The sequence below is a fragment of the Aulonocara sp. 'chitande type north' Nkhata Bay genome, linkage group LG3, assembly GCF_057382095.1.
Source record: "Aulonocara sp. 'chitande type north' Nkhata Bay isolate Kocher_YH1m ecotype deep benthic linkage group LG3, A_spYH_male_GT1.1, whole genome shotgun sequence".
Classification (NCBI taxonomy): Eukaryota; Metazoa; Chordata; class Actinopteri; order Cichliformes; family Cichlidae; genus Aulonocara; species Aulonocara sp. 'chitande type north' Nkhata Bay.
In genome coordinates this window covers 18,663,749-18,688,348 of record NC_141346.1, presented here as the reverse complement: position 1 = coordinate 18,688,348, position 24,600 = coordinate 18,663,749, and the positions used below count along the sequence as shown (strand labels likewise).

Here is a 24,600-nt window from a genome sequence, read left to right as displayed (position 1 = left end):
TTGAGTTCACGTCCGTCTCCGGAGTCTGCACCTTGGGTCCTATTCCTGCCTGCACACAGCCACACCTAACACTGTGGTTGGGTAGATTTAAGATGAGTCATTGTTTTTCTATCCATGGTAGCTACCACTACTGAGGCTCAGGAAAAATGAAGAGGATAATTAAGAGGAACCATCAGTTCTGTCTCATCTAACTACACAGTATTATAATCATGCACTTATGTCTCAAACTAAGACAAAATGAGACAAAATTAGTTCTGTGAGTCTTTAGATTATCAGTAAATTCTGGTGATAATTTGACACTCAGTGGAGCCATTTTTGGTTTGTGATGAGTGTTTTGTGATGGTCAGCTTCTGTTTTGTGAAATGTTTTTTTCTAATTTAGAAGATCACGCAGAAACGTGCACGCCCTTATCTGAGAGTGTCGCAAACTCGAGGTGAGAAGATAAACCTCGGATGGCCTGCGCGTTACCTATGTGCATCTCTCTTTTCAATGGCATCAAGTGAACCCATAATAAGCATTTCTATGTCTTAGACATCATATCCATTTCTAATGAGAGATTATTTTTTTAAATGAGGGAAACCTGGTCTAACAAAACGCTTACAACAGAGCTAAAGGTTCATCACATGTGAGACGGTGGGACTCTCTGATAAGAACTGAAACACTGTGTGTAAACAGCTGAGACAAAACTATATATAAACACTCATTTATTCCATTTTAGTTTACAATGATTTTTAAAGTAATGTGGAATGATTCATGTTCATGAGCTGTTACAACCACAACCATTTATTTGTCTGTATATGGTTGGACTACAAGGCTTGTGTTGAGGGTCTTGGAATAAAAAGTGGAATAACATCAGCACAGCAGAACAAATAATGTTATTGTCTGCAGCTAAAATATATAGTGAACATGGTTTTATAATAATGCGCAAACACAACCTCACTCTGCAATATATGAGAAGCCAACAGCTGTCTTCATCCACGACCTCCGCCTTTACTCATCATCATTCACTTAATCGCTTAGGTTGGTTTAAATCAAACTCAGTTACAGGTTCAACTCCATTATATAAAAGTATGTTGACTTTGGATTTGGTGTGCAGTGCCACCTTAACAAAATGAGGAAACTAAGAGATTACAAAAAAAAAAGAAGTGCAAGAGTTAACGAGCTACTGCAGATTAACAGTTTCTGAAAGTCACGTGTTAAGAAATAGGACGATTAGATGAGCTGAGGGATCCATCTACTGCTCAATGAAGCCTCATCAGAAACAGTCTCAATGGAAGGATGGCTCTATTCTTAAGGAAGGGACACAGGGAGAAAGACTGGCGTATGTCACATTACACAGGAACTGGACGGAAAATCAGTTGAAAATATTCATCAGCATGTGCAAACATATTATAGGTATGGAATTCAGGAAAGTACCATCAGAAGTTGATCCACTATGCAAATGTCTGATTGGCAGTGGCTTCATTTTTCACTATGACAACAAACTGCTAATGCAGTATGAAGCATCACAGGACTTCAGTCATGGATTAGCCTCCCCAGACCTCAACATTACTGAAACGTCTTAACAGAGAATGGAATAAAAGGGAACCAACATCCAAGAAAAGAACTGCTCCTGAATACTTCTTTACAGAAAATACAAAAAAGCTTGACTAAGAGACTTAAGGCTGTGCTGAATAATAAAGGTGGACTGACTTACAGGGTCCTTAGTATCATATAAGCTCAGTTTTTGTCTTGTATACTGTATTTCCATTTATATAACAAAATATATAGAAACGAGGGGTGGTTTAAGACGTCTTTAGAGTTATATTCATTATCTTTAAACAAACAAAGAAAGCACCATCCATTCGTCTTCACTCTGTATGAAAAACAGGGGAAAGGTCAAATTAAATGTAAAAGTTTGAAATTCCTTTCACAATAAATCTAATCATAAACAAAATAAAAAATAGAAAATTGTTTAAACACACTTTTCCATAAAGCTATCAATAGGAAATGTTCCAGTAAACTTGTCTTGTGTTTCTGTTTAACTTCTGCTGGTGTCCTTTCATGTGTCCACAGTTGACAGGTAACCCTATTGGAGCCGCCAATAGTAACCGGTGGCTTCTCAGCTTCAGTGTGTTGATGGGCACAGCCATTGTTACCACAGCTGCTGGTGGGGACCTGGAGTTGGTATACGCCGAGCTGTGAGAGGACAGAGATGGAGAACGGACATTTAACTATTTAACAGGAGATACGTTATGACTAATAGACGACTACTGTTTAAATGATGCCTTTGCAGCTCTTATGGCACACATTACACAACTTTTCTTCATGCCAACAAGACTGAGGTGCCCACATAGTTGACACATACAACTGATTATGATGCATATTTTACTATTCCTATTTTCACATATCTCCTTGGCTTTATTTGGGCTTTCTGTAGAGCAAGTATGTAAGAAGTACCTGAGCTAACTTAAATTTAGACGATATGAGGAAAAATGCCGCTTCCCAAAGTTTCCTACAAGTACCCAGTTTATATTTAGAGAACTGAAGGCTCTTTATCCTGACAGCTATTCCCTGGTGGATCCCTGTCCTGTCACAGTAGCAAAGAACGTGTATCAGTATTATCAAAGCCACTTCCCTAACCAATTTTAAAAGCTATCTAGCAGATGGACTTAAGTGCCAGTAGCCTCTGTCTGCTGTGTACAAAATGTTATATGATTAACCACACAGCAGATGCTGCACTACAACAGTAGCAGCAGTTCAGGTTCAGTTTGGTTCAACGCCCTTTTGACCTATGAAACAGCAGAAAATGAAACATTTCAACACGCTTTTGTTAGCGTTAGCTACTCTGCTGTTTTTCATCATTTCACAGGTGAAATAAAATCATAGTACATTTACTTTGCTTCCTGTAGGAGTGATCATGTCCAGTCTGACTGAGACCATGTATTACTTATAAGGAAAGCCAACTTTGAGATTCCTAATCAGTCAGCTTTAGAAAAAAACTGTGTGAACCGGTTGGTGGGGAGATAATCTCACTCTTCTATATAAAGAGTCACCAGGCAGCAACTTCCAGATCTTCATTTGTGAACTCCCCCATTGTTAGGTATTTTAGTACCATGGGAGCATTTACTGGATATTGTTTTATAGTGACATTATACAGGAAAACTCTGTCATTCAATAAGGCCCCTTTGTTTTAGTTATTTTTCTCTTTGACCCAAGAATTGATGTGTGAGAATCACAGGCTGGTACAAGGTTGAAATACCACAGAGATCACTCCCTCAGCTACATTAGTTTCTTAATCTTTTAGACGCCTGTTGAAGGCCAAATGGTTTGTTTCAGATTTCACTAATGTAAGAACTCTTTGTTTTGTGCCTTGAAAATATGTCGCTGAGATAATCACAATTGTAGCTGAACTGATACACTACACAAAGGATGCTTCTTCACCCAAGGGCAGGAAGACGCTGCCTTATCTTGGTCTGTACTGGTTTAAACTGATAATCTGCTGTCTCATGAATTTTACCCTCTATATAAACTGTTGTACTTGTGAATAAAGTTGAGTCACTTTGGGAAGACAACCTGAAGCAGTCTCTGTTTTCTTGTTCTCCCAAGCTGCTCCCGAGCTCGTACTAACACGCTGAATGGCATGCTTGAATATTACTTGAGAATATATTTGACTGTGTTACAGACTAAGGTACATTCTCTGCTGATAGACGTCCACGCCTCGAAGGAAGTCGATCCATGGATTAGGCCTTGGAAACCGTTTCCTTCACCCATCATCATCATTTCTTCACTCTTCAGCAGCTATGGCTTCACTTCGTGCCCTTCTGGGAGTGGTACTGTGCTCCCTCATGGTTTCTGCTTCTGAAATCCTACCTCAGGCGGACTTTGATTTACAGGCGGTAAGAGTCATCCATAATACTTTTTATTTTTTATTTCACCGCCCATCTGTTTTCATACAAATATCTCCGTCTTATGGAAAGAAGGGGTGCTGGACCTTATCCAACAAGGATAGGCAGGGCACCCCCCAGACAGTTTAGCAGTCTTTACAGGAGGCTGACCTTTGCAAAATTTACTTCTATAATGACTTCACCATTTAAGTTAATTGGTTATTTTTCACCCTGGATTTTGTGTGATAATATTTATTTTGTCCATTGCTTTAAAAACAAACAAACAAAAAAACTATATAAATATAAAACAGAGTGTGAACAACAAAATATAAGCATTGCAAACTTTGATGTAAAATTCTGCAAATGTTTTCTCAAGATATAGCATGAATAAAGCTAATATACATCAGTGTATTACAAATGCGCACACACACACACACACACACACGCACACAGTGTTACAATAAACAGCTCTTGTGCTTCTCTATAATTCTCAATGCTTTCCATTTGTGTGTCCACAGGGTACAGGTAAGTGGTACTTGACTGGAATGTGCTCTAATTCCAAGTGGTTCGTCTGTCGCAAAGCCAGTATTAAGTCTGGCACGGTCATGCTTGAGCCAACTGAAGATGGGGGTTTTAAGGCGGCTTTCTCATTTCCTACGTGAGTGCGAGAGGACAGACAAAGCAAATACCATTTGGATAGCATTAAAATATTTACACTGATGATTAATGTTATGTCTTTGCACCCGTAGCGATAACTGTTTGAAAATAGACATGGTGGCATCCAAGACTGACGTGCCTGGAAAATTCACATACAGCATTCCCTGTGAGTACGCCCACAAAGCCAGGAAACATTTTAACCACCACGGTTAATGCTCCATCATCATCATCATTGAGTATTACTTTTTTTCCAACATCTTTTCTTCTGCTGTTTCCCTTTTTGTCAGTCAAGGGGTTAGCGACTGAAATTCGTGTGGTCGATGGGAAGCCTGACGAGTACTGCTTGAATCATTACATCAACACCGGACGGAATGGAACCTATGTTGAAAACAAATTATATGGTAAAGTTGCATTTAGCTGTGTTCAGTAAACTGTTAAGTAAAGTTGCAGCCACTGCAGCAGATTTACATCACGTGGTTTCACAGGACGTAGTCTGGACCTCAGCGCTGAGGTGAAGGAGAAGTTCAACCAGCTCTGCTTGCAGTCCGGCATCCTTCCTGAAAATATTGTTCATCTTCCTAAAACCGGTACTTTTACATTGGTGGTGAAGTTCTATATAAAAATAGCCTGAAATACAAATTGATGTGCACTGATTACCGTACACTTTCCATTTTTCCTTCTACAGAGGAGTGTCCGCAGGAGTGTTTTGCCTGACTGATCTGCTGCAAGATCGTCTCACCGACACTGCATAAAGATCTTACACCATCTGTTATGGAAATGTGACTGAGCAACATCTTGAGCAGTTTTTAACAATAAAAATGCAAAAATCTAGAATGTTTTTCTTCATTATTCATCCTTTTTATGAAATAAACTGAAGAACATCCATAACAACACAACCAAAATTTCCCCCATTCACACGATTCTATCTCCACAACTGTGATCACCATTTTCGTTGTGTATTTGTAATAGTTTTAATATTTTCTAGTACTGGACTGTTGAAAGATTAATAAATAATCATCAGATAGACCCATTATAAAAATAGTATTTGCTTCCATCTGATAGAGTTACCCTCAGCTCAAATAGCTGTGACATTAAAATGCTGTATATTTACAGTCTAAGTGCCTCGTTCATGAACAGTGAATTTCACACACAAAACATTCATACTTTCATACCTGAATTTGTCCGTACAAGTGTAGGACTGTCTCAGAAATGATCAAACATTTGACTGTTAGATGGTTTTCCCTCCATAAGCCTGGTTACGCTGGAGGTTTCTTCCTGTTAAAAGGGAGTTTTTCCTTCCCACTCTTGCCAAAGTGCTTGCTCATAGGGGATCATATGATAGTTGGAGTTTTCTCTGTTTTCCCAGTATTGTTGTGCAGTCTTTACCTTACAATATAAAGCACCTTGAGGCAGCTGCTGTTTTGATTTGGTGCTATATAAATAACATTGAATTGAAATGATTTTTTTTCTTTTTTATTTATTTGCTAATTTAATTGAGCCAGCGTGTCTCAGGGAAAACAATATTATATATATCTCTCTGTACACACACACACACACACAGTAACAGGATGGTCAAATGTCGCTGATTTTACTACAGAACAGGACGGATTGTAGGGTAGCAAACATTGTCGGAAAACATGTTTTCAACACTGCAGGTTACCTGGTGTAATGTTTTTCAGCTAAAAAGAAACATGGCCTGACTCCTATCAAAGTATATAAAGAGTAACTGAAGGTTAATTGCAGCTATTATGTCCTGTTTTAAGCCAGGCACTTACACCTCCGCTCTACTGCGTCTCAGCCACTATCGCTCTGGCACAAAGGGCACCAGAGCCAGAGATGGGGAGAGGCGAGCTGGAACAAACCATTTTGGGACTGGGGGTAACTATACTTTTGTTGTTAAAATATTACATCTCAACCAAGTACTATATGCTTTCTATATTTTTTGTAGTGTATCACACAAACACCAAATATTGTCAAAAAAGTAAGAAATCTTTGGGGGTGCTTTGATTCATTTTGGGGGGTTTTCTTTTCTTTTCGTCCGCTCCGCTGGAGGAACATGGAGGAAAACAGAGAGCAGCACCACGCTTCGTTAATTCAAAAGTTTTCAGGCTTAAAGGTCAGAGGTCACAGAGAAAGCCTCCATGTGTTGTTGGGTCGACAGAATCTCCTGTGCTGCCACCTGCTGGTGAAGAACTGTCAGAGGGCTTCATACACCAATCACTATAAACATGTTATTAAATTATAACCTTGATGACGTAAACTACACACACACAACAGAAAAACAAAACAAAACTCCTACATGAATATGAAAGAGGTTTGAAAGATGTCAAGGACTTGTTTTACTGAATGGAAAGTTATTACTGCTGACATCATGTGCAAGCAAGCAATTTATTTATGTAGCGCTTTCAGATCAGCCACCAGCTGAACACAAAGTGCTGTACACTTGACATGTGGGCAGAATCTGAAACTCTGTGATCTATTTTGTTCATGTTTAACCTGTTTGTGTATTATACGTATTTCAGTTTCATCCAGTGGTTCAACGTCATGCATTTTTCTCTTACAAAAGAATCAGACAAGTTACTGAAAACCTGTTGTACTCTAAAAGCCAACAATGGGACACAGACGTGTCTTTATTTTTTTAAAACAGTGGGTCTTCTATGATCTTCTATGATGTATTCGTCATGTATATTGTCTCTGTGATACTGCAGGCTGACAGTATCAGTTTCAGAGTATGATGTGAACTCATACCTCTCATGTCACACATATTTGCTTCAGGTGATGCTGCCTCAGTAACTCAGTAGATTTAATAACACATCCAAGATGAACATGATTTCTTTAAGCTTATCAGAAAAAGGATATGAGCAGAGATCTCGCTGAAACAGACCTCGGGTGTCAAGTCCAGCAGGGAGACAGAAATCCACTGATGACCAGGTGAGCATGAATATTTAAAGAAACAAACCTGATGTCAGACTGAGATGCCATCTGTTACTCTCTGACTCTGAGTTCTGGACTCAGACTAACACAACACGATTGCATCATGTCTGGATGTGTGTTGACTCATCGGGAATAATAACATACCAGAAAATGGAAGAATACCTGAGGGCCTCATTGTAGCTCGCCTGGTCCCTTTACCTGAGTAACATCCCCCCTCACAATGCTCAAACACAGAGCCTCCTTTCATGACCAGGTTTGTATATGTTGCAAAGAAGCTGCACAGAAGTGACATTTTTTTCTTCTAAAAATGTTCATTAATTGAGTAGGAACTAATGTCACATGAATTATTACTACTGAGATTGAATGTGATGGGCTTCATATTTTCATATATTCTTGTCTGTCGATTCATCATAAAGAGTGTGAAGACGACACTGAGATGAGCAGCAAATATAAAGTTTTATGAAAGCACTTAAAACTGAAATAAATATTTACCTTTTCATTGCGTGCAGTTTTCACTTTCTGTGAGCTGCTTTTTAAGGAAAGAAAACTGGTATGACACGCAGCTAAATGCTGCTCTTAGATAAAATGTGTGTTCTTTGTTTGCAGTTTGTTTTCATCATCATCACTGTGACAAAGCTGTCACAACAAAACAGTTCTGATCTGTGAAAGAGATTAAACATTTGTTTGTTTTCAGAGATAAGACCTGCAGCCACAGACATACGCTGATTCTGCATCAGAAAAAAAAATCACCTCTTTTGAATCTGAACGCAGGACTCTGACAGACTCTTAAGTTTCATGGGTCTGTGTGGTGATTAACTGCATATTTGTTAAATCAGAATCAGAATCAACCAAAATTGTATGCAGACCCGTTCAGTACATTTGAAAGAGGGTACTTTTAAGAGGAGGAAACATATATGTACAATAAATTAAAAATAAATATAAATAAATAAAATAAATAAATATAGTATATACAAGACTGTATATGAACAAGTGAGAATACAAACAAGTGAGGATACGGTTGGAGCACTGTGATTTAGTCCTGAGAATGTTGCACAGTTAAAAAGAAAATATTGCACAGTTGAATGTTGTGTTTTCGCAGCGATTTATCCCCCGATTGTATTTATTAATGCAACAGCCCTGGCATATGTGCTGTTTCTCAGTCTGTTTGTTTTGGCTTTAATGGTCCTGAACCACCTTCCTGATGGTAACAGCTCTGACAGGTGATGGGTGGGATGCGTCCTTCAGGATGCTGCAGGCTTTCCTGTGGCAGCAGGACCCCTACAGCACCTCCAGGGAGAGAAGAGCACAGCCAATGATCCTCTGTGCTGAAGATGTTTTTAAGACTACAGACCTGTCTCAGGTTATCCTTCATATCATATCTAATCTTCATCCATGAACAAAGTCTTCTTATTTTGCCAAGAAGCAGCAAAATAAATACTTTATTCCTAAAAAAATGAAAGACCTACATCAATAATGATCAACAAGTATTTTAGTCATACTCATGACATCACAAACATACTGAGCTTGATTGTGATTTTCTCCTCCTGGACTGTCTCACACTCCCCTGACAGATCACACTTGATGACTCAATGAACAACTGAAATTTGTAAACACTGTCTAATTACTTCCCCATGGAGGTCAGCAGTTCTTTCCATTTAAGGAAAACAAACTGCATAGAAACAGCTGCTGTGTGGAAAGACCTGCATGACTAATGACTTAGACTGAATGATTCCCATGAAAAGTTTCCAAATAATATTATATTATAACCGGGATCAAATTGAAACTAAACACTTAGGAATCAACATGTAGCATGAAGCATCATAAAATGATACATGTCTAAATACATTGACTTACTGCCATGTGATTGGCTGATTAAATATTTCCATTAACAAGCAGTTGAACAGGTGTACCCAATGAAGTGGCAATGTTGGTGGTTAAATTCCAGCCTGCGTGGCAAATATCTTTGGCCAAGATTAAACCCCAATGTGTGTGCGTGTTAGATAGGAAAAAAAAGTGCTTGTGTGAATGGGTCAATGAGGCAAGTTGTGTAAAGCGCTGTGGGTGCTCAGAGTAGAAAAGTGCTCTATAAGAACCAATCCATTTAGACAACTGACGAATTGAAACAAATGAGTGTGCTGTGTTTGCAACACCACAACAAACATCACCTATATTTTCATTAACTGCACAAATAGTGGTGGTCATTAGCTGCTAGCTAACTGGGTAACGGTGTCATGGGTCTGTAGCTCTGTCACCGTTTTAGGGAACATATTTAGTTTTAAAGTAAGTTACAGGGCTTTTCCTGCCTTTCTGGAGGGATTATATTTCACTAAAAGTATTTAATATCCATATCACATAATTATGGATTAATAGAATTAAGATATTAAAAACACACCGCATTTTAAAGAAAATACACTAAGAAACAGATTATATGCTTCTCGTGTTCCTTCTTCCTGATATTGCTGTCATTCGGGACCACTACATCGATCACTACGGCCGTCTTCTCATGTTTGTCTACCACCACTATGTCCGGTTGGTTAGCCACCACCATTTTGTCCGTCTGTATCTGGAAGTCCCACAGGATCTTAGCTCGGTCATTCTCCACCACCCTTGGGGGCATCTCCCATTTTGACCTCGGGACTTCCAGGTTATACTCGGCACAGATGTTCCTGTACACTATGCCGGCCACTTGGTTATGGCGTTCCATGTATGCCTTGCCTGCTAGCATCTTGCACCCTGCTGTTATGTGCTGGATTGTCTCTGGGGCATCTTTACACAGCCTGCACCTGGGGTCTTGCCTGGTGTGATAGACCCCAGCCTCTATGGATCTTGTGCTCAGAGCTTGTTCTTGTGCTGCCATGATTAGTGCCTCTGTGCTGTCTTTCAGTCCAGCTTTGTCCAGCCACTGGTAGGATTTCTGGATAGCAGCCACCTCCTCTATCTGCCGGTGGTACATACCGTGCAGGGGCCTGTCCTTCCATGATGGTTCCTCGTCTCCCTCCTCTTTCTTGGGTTTCTGCTGCCTGAGGTATTCACTGAGCACTCGGTCAGTTGGGGCCATCTTCGTGATGTATTCGTGGATGTTCCTTCTCTCCTCCTGGACAGTGGTGCTGACACTCACCAGTCCCTGGCCCCCTTCCTTCTATATCTAGAACTGTTGTTATATCTATCTATCTATCTATCTATCTATCTATCTATCTATCTATCTATCTATCTATCTATCTATCTATCTATCTATCTATCTATCTATATGTATATATATATATATATATATGCTAGTTTATGTGTAGGTCTATATGTAGATGACAGTGAGTGAGAGATGATGAACTGAAGGAGTTGGGAGAATGACAAAGACTCTGCATTACTCCATGACTGCTGTGTGTATCATACTGTGTTAACTGCAGCATAGACATGCATGTGTGACTGTGTGCTCCCTAAGATGAGTGGGCTGAGCTTGATGAAACTTTGCATTAACATTACACAGGCACTGTGAGTGGCAGCATGTATATAACTTATACAAATACTGTAAACATCTGTGCTTTTCACAGTGCAGTTGAGCAAAGAATGAAATGTCAGATTAAAATGAGTCACGCTATAATGTCCACAACATTATACTATAATGATTGTAGTATAGATGTGTCTTTCTGTGTTCCCTATGCGCTATACATTTTGTAAACATCGATAGAAGAAATCAAAAATACGTGCAGCAGTTAAAGTGACCCAGAATGATCCTAAAATCAGTCGTTGGAGCTCTTCAGTGTCACTAGATGGCAGCACCAGACCGTGCTTTAAACTGTGGTTAGTGCTTTTTGCTGTCTGTGGATGCTGCTGGAATGCACCTATAGTTGGCTGTGAACTGACTAATTATGCATATAATTAAAGTGGCTGGAAAGATCCTGGTGATTCTGGTAACTCTACTTGAGTATATCTCTTAGTACATCAGTCTTTCTCTGAGCATTTGTTTTTGCAGCATAATCTGACCCCGATTTTGACTGAATGGAAACTGAGATCATATCAGACTGAATGAGTATAGACAGCACATATGTCCTCACTGTCCTGTGCAAGGACAACCACAGATATCAACAACACTGTAACTAAGATGCACATGCAAACTGTTATCTACTGATGGAGAATTTTTTAGTTTAAACAGCATCTAAATTCTCACATAATTCATTTCCTTAAATCAAAACTCATTAACCACATCCACACTTTGTTCTTAAGCTTTTGTTGATCTGCACTGAAGACATGTGCATGTGTTAGCAACAACAGTTCACATTTTCCATCAGACATCTTCATGAAACCCACAGAACCACACGAGAAGAACAAGTCCAACTAAAGTCCTGCAGAGAATACAGATCACTGCAGTGGAGACAACAGCAGGGTTCTACAAGTAACTAAGTATGTTAAATATATTACTTTACATGTATATATTAGATATATACTAGATAGGATTGTTATTTATTGTTCACATAACATGTATTATATAGATACATGTTGCTGTTATGGCCATACTGAGATGCTGAAAGACAGGGTGATGAAAATATACATGTATTTTTTTTTCTTTAAAGTCGTTAAAGAAGTTTAGCTTTTATTTTACCACAAACATTAATTTCTCTTTGAGTAGGAGTTGACTTGAATTTATTGAAAAGATTAAAGACAATATATACAGATCTGATTTGTAATGAATGTCCTCAGGTCACGTGGAACAGCAGTTGGATTCCAGCGGTTGGACTTCAGCAAGGACTAGGCGACGACTCTGAAAAGTTCAAACAACATGGGACCAGCCACAGTTAAAATAATGCATGGTGTGGGAGCCAAGTTAAGATAGTTCATATGTTTTAGTATTTATATTTCGCTGTTGTTAAGCTTGTTTGTGTAATTAATAATTTTAGGAAATAGATGCATGTTTATGGTGGAACTAGGTTACGTAGTACCATGAATACATGTGCCTTAAAGACTCGTGTTTATAGTAAAATCCGGGCATCACGGATGTATGCAAATTAGTGCATGCGGTGCGGGAGGGGGGAGAGAGAGAGAAAAGGAGTTAACACGGCATAAGCTATACGGGGCAGCAGGGTAGAACAGAGCCACACGGTTTTCCTACCGTAGTAGGTTATTTTGTTGAGGACAAGTTAAACCTGACCACTCCTGTAAGATGCAAAAACTGTGGAATAAATTTTTTGTTACATCTTTTCACATCGGAGTCCCGTGGAGTTCTTTTTCCTCTTCAAACTGACGTACACGAGTGAATCACGGGAAAACTGGTCTCACGGCTTAAACATTTTGTAGGAAAACCCGCTCGTTGTGGAGTAATTGACGCGACTAAAGAAGGAAAAAACCCGAGCTGCTGCAGCGACAACAAACGTGAGTAAGTGGAGCTAATTCACGAGGAAAAATTGCTGAGTCATGGTGGATGCTGAACTGTGTGGTAGCCAACCTGCATGATTTTTGGATGATAAAATAAGGATTTTGGTGTTGCTATTCGGGAAATTAATAGCATGAACAACGAAGAAGAAGACACAGTAGCAGAATTGGAAGCTAGGGCGGTGAAAATCACACCTAAAGCTATGGAGGAAAGGCTGCAACGTATTATCAATTTACGGAAGGCCAAGCTAGCCAAATTAACAGGCACAGTGAAACAAGTGCGCCAGCTGATGGAAAATGAATGTGATACCAGCCTAACAGAAGTAACACAGTTAATGAAGGATTTTAATGAGCGGTTTGGAGAGTTTTGTGGTTTGAACACAAATGTTAAAGAGGTGCTCCAGCAAATGCCGGAGGAGGATTTAACTAAAGACCAGGAAAATTGGTTTGAACCTAAGGCTGATTCCTTTAAGGCTTTTGCTGAGACAGCTTCGGCTTGGATTGACAAGATGGCCATGCGCGCTGTGGAGGCTGAAAAATGCAATGAAGATGTGGATCCATCTGACAGCATATCTAATGCATCTGTCTCAAAACGCAGTGATAAGGCATTGACAGAACGCGGCTCCTGCGCTTCGTCATCGGTGTCGTCCACACGCATGAAGGCAGAGGTGGAGCGAGCTACCTTATTGATTAAGGCATCGTCTTTAAGACAGAAACGCTTGCTGGAGGAAAGGGAGGCTAAGCTCCAAGCTGAAAAGGAGGAGCTAGAAATACAAACAGCTCTTGCAGCAAATGAGGCAAAGATCAAGATCTTATCGGAATACGAAAGTCGTGCATCCAAGGCATCCAGTCGCGTATCCACTCGGGATGGAATGAACTCCTACGTGGCATCGCATAAGGTTGGAGATTTATTTACTTCACAGCAGTCAAATAGCCCATCCCCCACGCGAGAAAGACAAGCGCAGAAGAAGAACATTCTCCAAAACGCACAGCAAACACACACTGTTACCTCCCAGCCATCGCAGACACCAAGTGCTCTACAGGATGTGGTCGAAGCGCTAACTAAGCAACAGAAGTTAGCTACGTTGCCCCCGCAGAACATTTCTGTGTTTAAAGGGGACCCATTAGAGTATCGGCTGTTCATGCGAGCTTTTGAACATGGTGTGGAGGACAGAACAGAGAGCGACAAGGATCGATTGTACTACATGGAACAATACACAAGTGGGCAACCACGAGAATTGATACGGAGTTGTCTTCATATGGAACCTACACATGGATATCAAACGGCTAAGAGACTGTTGGAAGAGCACTTTGGAAATGCCTACAAGATATCAGTGGCATACATTCACAAGGCTCTTAACTGGCCAACCATCAAGTCAGATGATGGAGAGGCTCTGCATGCTTTCGGCCTCTATCTTACTGGATGTCGTAATGCAATGATGGATGTGGAGTACATGGAGGAGTTGGATAACACGGCCAACATGCGTGCTATCGTTTCCAAGCTTCCGTACAAGCTGAGAGAAAGGTGGAGAACATATGCTTGTGGGGTCTTAGACAAGGCAAAACGCAGAGTCACATTTGCAGATCTGGTGGAGTTTGTCAATAAGCAGGCCAAAGAAGTTTTGCATCCATTGTTCGGTGATATAAAGGACAGCACATTAAAGGTCCAAGTTAGAGGGCAAGTGGATGAGAGGTTGCAAAGGAGAAGTGGAAACAGAAAAGGATTCACTGCAGCTGCAACTATCACCACTACACAGGACATACCCTCTAAAGAAAGGAACAAGGTCAGCGGGAAGCAGGTGTGTGCATTTTCCAAACCCTGTCTTTTCTGTCGTGGTGAAGAGCACACCATGGAACAGTGCAAGAGGATGAAGAAGTCACTTCATAAGGAAAAGATTGACTTCATGCGAACTAAAGGACTATGCTTCAGCTGTCTTAAGCAGGGACACATGAGTGGTTCGTGCCAAGAAAAGGCAAGTTGTCAGGTTTGTGCACAACTGCACCCCACAGTGTTACACATGAAGACTAAGCCCAGTGCTACAAGCAAAAGGGTAGCTTCTGAAGTGGAATCATTAGAAAGAGAAGACCAAACAGAGTCAATCGTGAATGGATTTGTTGAAATGGAGGCACCTGCTCACGCTGCAGAGAAAACAGAGCACATTTTGGCAATAGTTCCAGTACAAGTGAAACCTAAAAGAGGACAAAAGGTGACACACACTTATGCTTTTCTGGACCCTGGCAGTACTGCCTGCTTTTGTACTGAAGAGTTAATGCATGAGCTTAACTTGTCTGGCAGAAAGACAAAGATTTTGCTGAAAACAATGGGAGAGGGAAAGGTCGTCAGTAGCCACATTGTGTCTGGGTTGGAAATAAGCAGCTTAGACAGCAATGACTTCTTTGAGTTGCCAGAAATGTACAGTCACAGTGACATTCCTGCTTCTGCCGACAATGCTCCTTCTCAAGACTACGTGAACAGGTGGACCTACCTTCAGCAGGTGTCTATACCTAGGATTGAAGCAAAGATTGGACTGCTAATCGGGGCTAATGCACCTAAAGCTGTTGAACCTTGGCAAGTTATAGCCAGCGAGAATGGCGGTCCATATGCTGTGAAGACAAGGCTCGGTTGGACCATCAGCGAACCCCTCCAAGGAAGCAGTTCACAAAAGGCACCATGCGGACTGATTCAGGTTGCAGCAAACCGAATATCAGTTAGCAAACTGGATGAACTCTGGGACCAGCAGTTTAAAAGTGATTTCCCTGAGCGTGAAAGAAACGAGAAACAGGAAATGTCAAGAGAGGATTTGCAGTTTCTGGAGATAGCAACAGAGTCAGTTACTATTGTGGATGGACACTACAGCATCGCTCTGCCATTGCGGAACAAGCGCATTAAGATGCCCAACAACCGCAAAGTGGCTGAGCAACGTGCGTTACACCTAAAGCGGAAGTTGGAGAGGAATACTTCATTCCACGCAGAGTACTCGGCTTTCATGAGTAACGTCATAACCAACGGTTACGCAGTGAAAGTGCCAGAACAGGACCTTGATCGTGACGATGGAAAGGTTTGGTACCTACCGCACCACGGAGTTTACCATCCCAAGAAACACAAGCTTCGAGTGGTCTTTGACTGTGGAGCATCGTACAAAGGCACCACCTTAAATGATCAGCTGTTACAAGGACCAAATCTTACCAGTACCCTTCTTGGGGTAATTATCCGGTTCAGACAAGAGGAAGTGGTCATCATGGCAGATGTGGAAGCAATGTTCCACCAAGTAAAGGTGCCTGATGAGGATTCTGACCTTCTTCGGTTCCTGTGGTGGACATCTGGTGACATTACTCAGAATATGGTGGAGTACAAGATGGTGGTTCACATTTTTGGTGCAACTTCGTCACCAAGCTGCGCCAGCTTTGCTCTGCGCAAATGTGCTGAAGACAACCGAGATCCAGCCAACAGCCAAGCGGTTGACACAGTCCTGCACAACTTCTATGTGGACGACTGTTTGAAGGCTGTGAGCTCAGAAGAGGAAGCCATACAGTTATACCACTCGTGCAATACACTTGGAGATGGCAGCCTCGCTGGACACAGATTCCTTCATCCATGCTCTCCGTCGATTCATAGCCAGACGAGGCCAGATAAAGACCCTTCGTTCTGACAATGGAACTAACTTCATTGGTGCAGAGCGTGAACTTAAAAGAGCCATTGCTGAATGGAATGTGTCCAAAATTGAAGACCACCTAAAACAACAAGGCATTCAGTGGATGTTCAACCCTCCCTCAGGACCCCATCATGGAGGGGTCTGGGAGAGATTGATCAAGTCAGTGAAGAAAATCCTAAATGTTACCTTGAGGCTGCAGACACTGGATGAAGAGAGCCTGCATACACTTCTGTGTGAGGCGGAGGCCATTATTAACAGTCGGCCAATAACCAAAGCGTCCAGTGATCCAAATGATCTGGAAGTACTCACTCCCAATCACCTGTTGCTGCTCAGGAACAAACCATCTCTTCCTCCCGGATTGTTCGACAGGCAAGATCTCTACGCAAGAAGAAGATGGAGGCAAGTGCAATACATGTCGGAAATATTCTGGAAACGATGGGCAAGGGAATATTTACCACAACTTCAAGAGAGGCAAAGGTGGACCCGTCCATCTCGCAACTTTTTGGTTGGAGACATTGTGCTTATTGTTGACGATACAGCCCCACGCAACTCTTGGATTACAGGGAAAGTAATCCATGCTATCTCAGACAAGGCAGGAATGGTGCGGCAGGTTAGGATCAAAACCAAGACGAGTGTACTGGACAGGCCCATTACGAAGATTTGCCTTCTGCAGGAATCGGACTGAAGTAATCAACTGCAGAGACTGAAGTTTGTGTACCTTGGCTCCACAAGTGTAATTTGGTAATTGTGTAATAGGGTCACAATTAGGGGCCGGTATGTGGGAGCCAAGTTAAGATAGTTCATATGTTTTAGTATTTATATTTCGCTGTTGTTAAGCTTGTTTGTGTAATTAATAATTTTAGGAAATAGATGCATGTTTATGGTGGAACTAGGTTACGTAGTACCATGAATACATGTGCCTTAAAGACTCGTGTTTATAGTAAAATCCGGGCATCACGGATGTATGCAAATTAGTGCATGCGGTGCGGGAGGGGGGAGAGAGAGAGAAAAGGAGTTAACACGGCATAAGCTATACGGGGCAGCAGGGTAGAACAGAGCCACACGGTTTTCCTACCGTAGTAGGTTATTTTGTTGAGGACAAGTTAAACCTGACCACTCCTGTAAGATGCAAAAACTGTGGAATAAATTTTTTGTTACATCTTTTCACATCGGAGTCCCGTGGAGTTCTTTTTCCTCTTCAAACTGACGTACACGAGTGAATCACGGGAAAACTGGTCTCACGGCTTAAACACATGGGTTTTGCTTTAAATACTCTTGATAAAATCGAAGAAGTACTCTATTACTTTAAGAATGTGCCTTCAGTTAAAATAATCAGTGTGGCTGCTTGCCCAGGTTTTACAATATAGTTTATTGTTCTGGCATCAGCAATACATAATAATAATAATAATAATCATCATCATTTATGAGGGTATTTGATTTGTTTTTAGTTTCTTTCCATTTTTCCGCTTTGTCATATATATGTGTATATATATATATATATATATATATATATATATATATATATATATATATATACAAAAAATATACATAATATATTGATCTACTGTCTCATCTTGTTCTGCTCTGAGTTTTATTTTTATTTTCTGTCCCACTGTTCTGTTTCCTGTTTTATTTTGTTAGGGCTCTTGGCTCATGTACATCATGTTTAATTTAACGTCCTCTGTCACATTAATTTGTTCCTTCTGTGTTTTCCACCAGTTCAATCACCTGCTGTGTATTTATTGTCTGTCTCCCACTGCTTTCATGTCAAGTTGTCCGTTCTACTTTCACAGTTGTCTGCTCCTTGTTTCCCCTAGAAGTCTTTTTTCTGTGGTTTGCTTTGAACTTGTTGAATAGCCAACAATAAAAGCTTTTTTGTTTCACCTCGTAGTCCTGAGTTCTCCACAAATTGCGTACAGTGTGACACAAGAAGAAGGGAAATCTCAAAATCTCAAACGCAGTTAATCATTAATACATTGCTGTGTTGTTTGGATCACTCACTATGACATCTTCATAGTGGGAATGATTTTCTTTTCCTGAAGTGTTCATATATTTGAAGTCAATGGGCTGTCTTGTACACCAACGTGACCAGGAGACTGGAAACATTTACATCATTATAATTTCGCCTAACAATTTTTTTAAAAAAGGACATACTTTGGATTTGGTCCTCTCATTTTCTCTGGATATTTGTAATATGAACATCGACAACGCTGGTATTTCTGACCATTTTTTGGTCATGTCTGATGTTGAGCTATGTGCAATTGTATTAAATTCTGAATGCTGTGGCTTGCCTTCTTACTCAAGCTAGAAAAGTTGATCCTAACACTCCAAACCCAAACAGCAGCACTTTGTGACAAAATATACCCTACATGGTATAGTACTGTCTTTAATAAGCTAAAGTAGACTAAGGCATGCATTTCTATGGAGACAAAAAAGTGCAAACACATCTAAATATCCTCAGAGATCACTAAACTTACAATGATTTTAAAGCAAACTGAGTTTTAAAAAACTGCAAAACTGCACTAACACAGTATTTTTTTTAGTTTTCAAAACAAAGTGCACACTTCAAATTCTTTGAAATGATGGTTAGCATAAAGGTAATGAATTAGAAGTTTTTGTGACGTTCCAATGAAAAGACGAATTGTAAAATAGATAGATAGATGATAGATAAACAGATAATCAAATAGCATCTCAATATTTAGAATAAATATCGGCCTTATGAAGGAAAAAAACACTTGTTCTGAACCATGATGGAGACAAAGAAGAGCAGCTGTACCTCTGGTCTTTGATCTGTTTCCTTGTCTCTGATGGTGATTTGTCCATAACTGACGTCTCCAGTTCGCACTGATGAGTAGACTCCAGCTGGATCACACTCTGCACAATAAAACACACAAAGAAGACATCAGTGCAGTTCTACATTCATACTGGCACTTACCATTACATTTAATATGACAAAAAAACTATTTCGATTATTTACACTTCTTTTTTTATGTTGTATGAACAGGAATAAGACAGACACACATCTGTTTAGTGCTGCTGCAGCAAACATCAAACAAAAATGTTAAACTGAAACTGTTGGCATTTATAGGTTTATTATGTATTCATATAGTATTTGACCCTTTTCTTTACTGTCATGAAAGAAGAAAACAGAACTGGAAGTGAAGGTTATTATTAAACCAAACAACTGATCAAAGCACTGTTTTCATGAAAACATGCTAAAATCATGGGATGCATGTACATCACACTAACTGCAATATTTTTAACTGAGCTGCACTTCTTTGCACTTCTTTGATATTTACATGTCTTATAACCAGTGTTGGGACTAACGCGTTATTAAGTAACGCGTTACAGTAACTACGTTATTATTGTGGTAACGAGCACGGTAACTAGTTATTATGCCAAAATCAGGAACGCGTTACTCGTTACTGGGATTTAGATAGGCTCGTTACTCGTTACTTCATGTGGTGGCTATCGCGGAGCTTCCACAGATTCAGTAACATTAGCAAGTGGTGGAGGCAGCAGGTGGATGAAGGAAAAGGGACGCAGAAGGAAAAGAGACCCGAGGCGGCCGCCGGTCCAAGTGTGAACTGAACTTCAGGTAAGAAGTTATGACCTGCAGTCTCTCTGGGTCAGATATAAACCGAGTTTAGGTGTAGTTTATTTTCGTTGTGCTGACTTTTTCCGTACTGCGTGCTAGCTAGCATGACGGAGTTTCTATACAGCTGGATGGTGCTATGAAGTTAATGATGTTGAACTTTATTTTGTTCATAAGTTATTAGAGTTGCCAACCATCCCGTCTGGTATTCAGAGAAAATATTACGCGTTTCTTATTGAGGTGAAAAGGAACAGTTTGTCCCGTAATTCAGCTACAATGGAAAAGGCACAAAGCTGGAGTTATTCTGTGTCTTTGCTGCACAGCTGCCTCTTCTTCTCTCATCCTCTCACCCTCCCTCTCCCGTTTCTACTTCAATCATGAAAACTGATCAGTGATCAGCTGATCGGCTCTCTTGTTTGTTTATCGCTCACTTTGCGCCGAAAGAGGAAACCAGCGGATGTCGCGATAAACAACAGCAGCACTTTTAAGCTTGATCAGCTGTTGTTAGAATTTATTTAATATTAATTTCTAGTATCAGCTGATGTTTGCTGGAGCCACAGCTGCAAAAAAGATGCTGGTCATGATATGGTTTGGTTATCTGGTGAGAGGGAAACATGAAGATGAAACCAGGAGATGTCCTTACCGAATCATCAGAGCTGAACAGGTGATGGAGAAACAGGTTTACCTTTTAGGTGACATGAATGAGTTGAAGTTATGAACTGTTTCTGAGAGACAAATAACACCAGGATCCTTTTCTACGTAGCTGACAGCTGGTAACTGTGCAGGTGCGGGTCTAGCAAAGTGTTGCCAGGGGTCCATGTAGGGCATTAACAGGGAGAGGGGGGCACAAAGAAATACCTTTCTTTCTTATTCTCATTTAAAATGTCTATCTTTTAAAAAATAATAATCTGAATCTTACAACAAACGATTGATAGATTGATGCATATATACCATCAAAACAGTGTACATCACTGTCACAACAGTGTTTATTTTCATTCAAAGGCTTTATGATTTTTCCTATAATGGTGGGCCGGTCTCTAGTCAAAATGCCCGGGACGATTTTTTTGTCCCAGTCCAGCTCTGTATGCAGCTCATCTGCAGTCTGGTGTTACCTACATCTTCCTATTCAGAAGGCAGAATTTCCGAGTTCTGAGTACAATCAAAGCACCACGACTGCAGTTTTTGTGTTGATGTAAAAGGCGCACATGACACTGTGACGTAGGCTAGAATCATGGCAGCAGTCAATGACGGTCCAGGCGTGGGATTTCTCTAGTGGAAATATGCACATTATCTTTTCCTTTCTATTGGTAGGTGGCACAGTGCACTTGTGGCAAGTAAGCAAGCTAGAAGACTGGCAAAGTTATGGAAGCAACACATTAACAAGAGAATTCTGAGTAAAACCAAAGTTACTTTCCCTAGTAACTAGTTACTTTGAAAGTAACGAGTAACTTGAAGTAACTGAGTTACTTTTGAGAGAAGTAACTAGTAATGTAACTAAGTTACTATTTTAAAGTAACTTACCCAACACTGCTTATAACATTTGGTGCAAATAGTGATTCTCTATGCAAAAAAATGAATATTGCAATGACTACACCCACACATGATTAAAGATATTAGTCAAGACTTCTGCCATAACTTCACATCATGCATCTTCCATGATGCACAGAAAAGATGAAAAAGTCTGAAGGCGATGGCCTTACAAGTCTGAACGGACAATTAACTTGGTGTCTCTGCTTCAAGCATTGCGGGAGCTTTCACTTCTACAGATGAGAGTGGAAATGTAATTAAAGCCGAGGCATGCATGCACACAGCTTTATGAATCTGATGAAAGAAACGTGTCTGCGTCCCGTGAAAAAACTGTGATGATCTCACACTGACTTCAGCCCTGTTTAAATAAAGATGCTTTGCTCAACAGTAATTAGTAAACAGTGTCACATTCATGCAGACAGTAATCTCAACACCTGCTGGACTCTCTTTCTCATTTTTTATCCATGATGAAGACAAAGAAGCGCAGCTGTACCTCTTTTCTTTAATTTTCTTTTCTTCTCTTTGATGGTGATTTGCCCATAACTGACGTCTTCAGTTCTCACTGCTGAGTAGACTGCAGCTGGATCAGTCTCTGCACAATAAAACACACACAGAGGACATCACTGCAGATAGTCATTTAAGTACTGCTGTTAATATTTTGATTATGATGCAAAATTATTTGATCCCCTTCTTTTGTCTCCAGTATTCAAACTGGACATAATGAAAAACTAAATTTCTTAAATCAGCGACTAGCAGTGAAACAGCTGCTTTAGGGAGGACGCAACTGTGCAGATGATGCAGGCACCATATCCCAGGTACAAATAAGACAGGATACAAGAACAGAAAAGTTTTTTTCATACAGAAATGTCTTGTTTTGAAACTGAAAACAGAGCTGAACCCCCGCCCCCCAAAGGATTAAAAGTAGGCCATGTGGGTAGTGGAAGCATGCTGCTTCTGCAATCTATGGCCCACAATCATCAAAACAGGTCTGTGGTCCCTACAATAACCAGAACACTTTGTGATGTTACGCTAGTGCTGTGTTGATCTTTGTCTTGTAATAGCAGGCCCTGTCTCCTTATCTCTGCCTTCCTGTCTGTGACCTGAAATCAGTTTGTCATCTTGAAGTATGTCTCAACTCTTTGAAAGCATCTCAAGGACAAATAATGCTGCAGAATGAGCCACTACGGATGTCACTGATGGCAAATACAAAGCCAGGCAAAAGATGTTTCATTTGGGAAGTATAGGTTAGAGCCTTCCACTGAACTGGAGGTTTTATCAATCACTCTTGGCATACGGCTTGATGCCATTCATATAGAAGAGGTAGTTCAGATTTGCTCCTTTCCTTAGTCGGGATCTGTAGCCAGTCTTGTTGATAATCACACAAAGTTATAACAGCAGTGTGGACAGGGCACCTTGGGAAATCCCGCATTAGATGGTGACTGATATTGGCTTGATTTCGGCTCCATTGTTGTTTGTCACTGAAAGTAAAGGGCAGTATATGACACCAGTTATTGCTCTTGCTTGCTTATGTTCAAGGTAGGCTAGGCTTGATTAGCCTGGGGACCCTTACTGGATCTAGACATCATGGAGGGATGATCTGAAGTTCCAAAGCTGAATACGCTATCCAGCTGCTATATATGCTTACTATGTGAATGAAGTAAGACTAAAAATTGAAGCTGAAAAGAGAGAAACCATGAAATCTCCTCACCTTTAAGTTTCCTTTTAACAAGTCGTCTCACCAGCAGAACCAGTACCACCAGTAAAGTCACAACACAGACTGACCCAACAAATGACAACACAAAGAGAACTGGAGGAGCAAGTGATGGAGGAAGAGAAGTAGAACGAGGTGGAGGTGTGGATGTAGGTGGAGGTGTGGTGGTGTCTTCCCCTAAAATAAAGCAAACACAGTCATTAAGTTGTCGTCACATTGTGAATGTTGAAACCTGCAGAAACACAGACAGGTGAGTGTGTCACCTGTCACAGTGATCCAGCTGGATGGAGACTCTCCATGACCGCTGATGTCACACTTGTAGAGGCCTTCATCAGACCTGGAAACATGCTGGATGGTCATGTGACCTGTAGGCTGCTTCCTGATGAGGGAGCCATCTTTATAGAAAGCAGCTGGGAGGTTGGAGGGAGTGGTCTTTGTTTTACAGAGCAGAGTGACGTCATCTCCCTCCATCACAGGGAGGACAGGACTCTGCAGGATCACTGATCCACCTCAACACAGAGACAAACTACAGCATTTCATCCATTTACACACAGCTTCATCAACACTAACTCCACACACTCAGCTTACCAGTGACTGTCAGGTTAACCATGTTACTGATGGGACCCTCTCTGGACTCACACCAGTAAACTCCACTGTCAACTGTGTCAGTGTAGCTGATGTTACAAGAAGAACCAGCTGGTTTTCCCCAACCAGGTCCACACTCACTACTGATGTCTTGACTTGTGTTTCTCCTCAGGGTCCATCCAGCAGAGCTTTGAACATCCTCACAGCTCAGAGACACAAACTCGTTCTCAAACAACTGAGAGCTGCTGGGACTCACAGTCAGATTAGCTGTGAGAGAATTTATTACACTCACTGTTATTGCATCATGTGTAGAATGTTCACATTCTTGTATTTCGTGTGAATATTTCATTAGTAATATAGCAAAAAAATATAGAAACACACGCACTGAAAATGTTACTTTTTTCCAAGAGGTTTACTTACCTTGTGTTGATCTGCTGATGAGCAAAGATGTCTGCACTGCAGAGAAATGAGTCTGTTAGTTTTAACTCTGGTTAAGATCAGATACCATATTTTAAAAAGGAAGTAGCTACTGTGACAGCTTGTGCAGAACAAACTAGACCATATTTGGCAAATTTGCACAAGCAGGTAGAACCAATGAGTTTTTCTGGGATTTGCTAGATAGCTCAGTTAACAAGATGCATTCATAATTAACAGTAGCTGTTTCCCCCTCGGATGTCAATTAATCGTTTTAATTTTTTTTTTCTGCTTTCT

At 40.6% G+C, this 24,600-nt stretch overlaps 2 protein-coding genes across 2 annotated transcripts; one reads left to right on the top strand and one right to left on the bottom strand.

Moving 5' to 3' along the window:
• The first annotated feature begins 3,519 nt into the window (after nucleotides 1–3,519).
• LOC147334340 (lipocalin-like) lies at nucleotides 3,520–5,357 on the top strand. The gene is made up of 6 exons (XM_086271992.1): nucleotides 3,520–3,878; nucleotides 4,385–4,524; nucleotides 4,616–4,689; nucleotides 4,811–4,924; nucleotides 5,009–5,110; nucleotides 5,209–5,357. The coding sequence occupies exons 1-6, from the start codon at nucleotides 3,783–3,785 to the stop codon at nucleotides 5,235–5,237; spliced, it is 555 nt and encodes a 184-aa protein (XP_086128118.1). The 5' UTR covers nucleotides 3,520–3,782; the 3' UTR covers nucleotides 5,238–5,357.
• A 6,632-nt stretch (nucleotides 5,358–11,989) lies between these two features.
• LOC147334339 (high affinity immunoglobulin gamma Fc receptor I-like) lies at nucleotides 11,990–24,238 on the bottom strand. Its single transcript, XM_086271588.1, has 6 exons — nucleotides 23,893–24,238; nucleotides 23,568–23,813; nucleotides 23,302–23,481; nucleotides 22,087–22,185; nucleotides 19,248–19,345; nucleotides 11,990–12,210 (listed from the first exon to the last, which is right to left on the bottom strand). Exons 1-6 carry the CDS (start codon nucleotides 24,236–24,238, stop codon nucleotides 12,151–12,153), a joined length of 1,029 nt encoding a protein of 342 aa, XP_086127714.1. The 3' UTR covers nucleotides 11,990–12,150.
• Nucleotides 24,239–24,600: the final 362 nt, after the last annotated feature.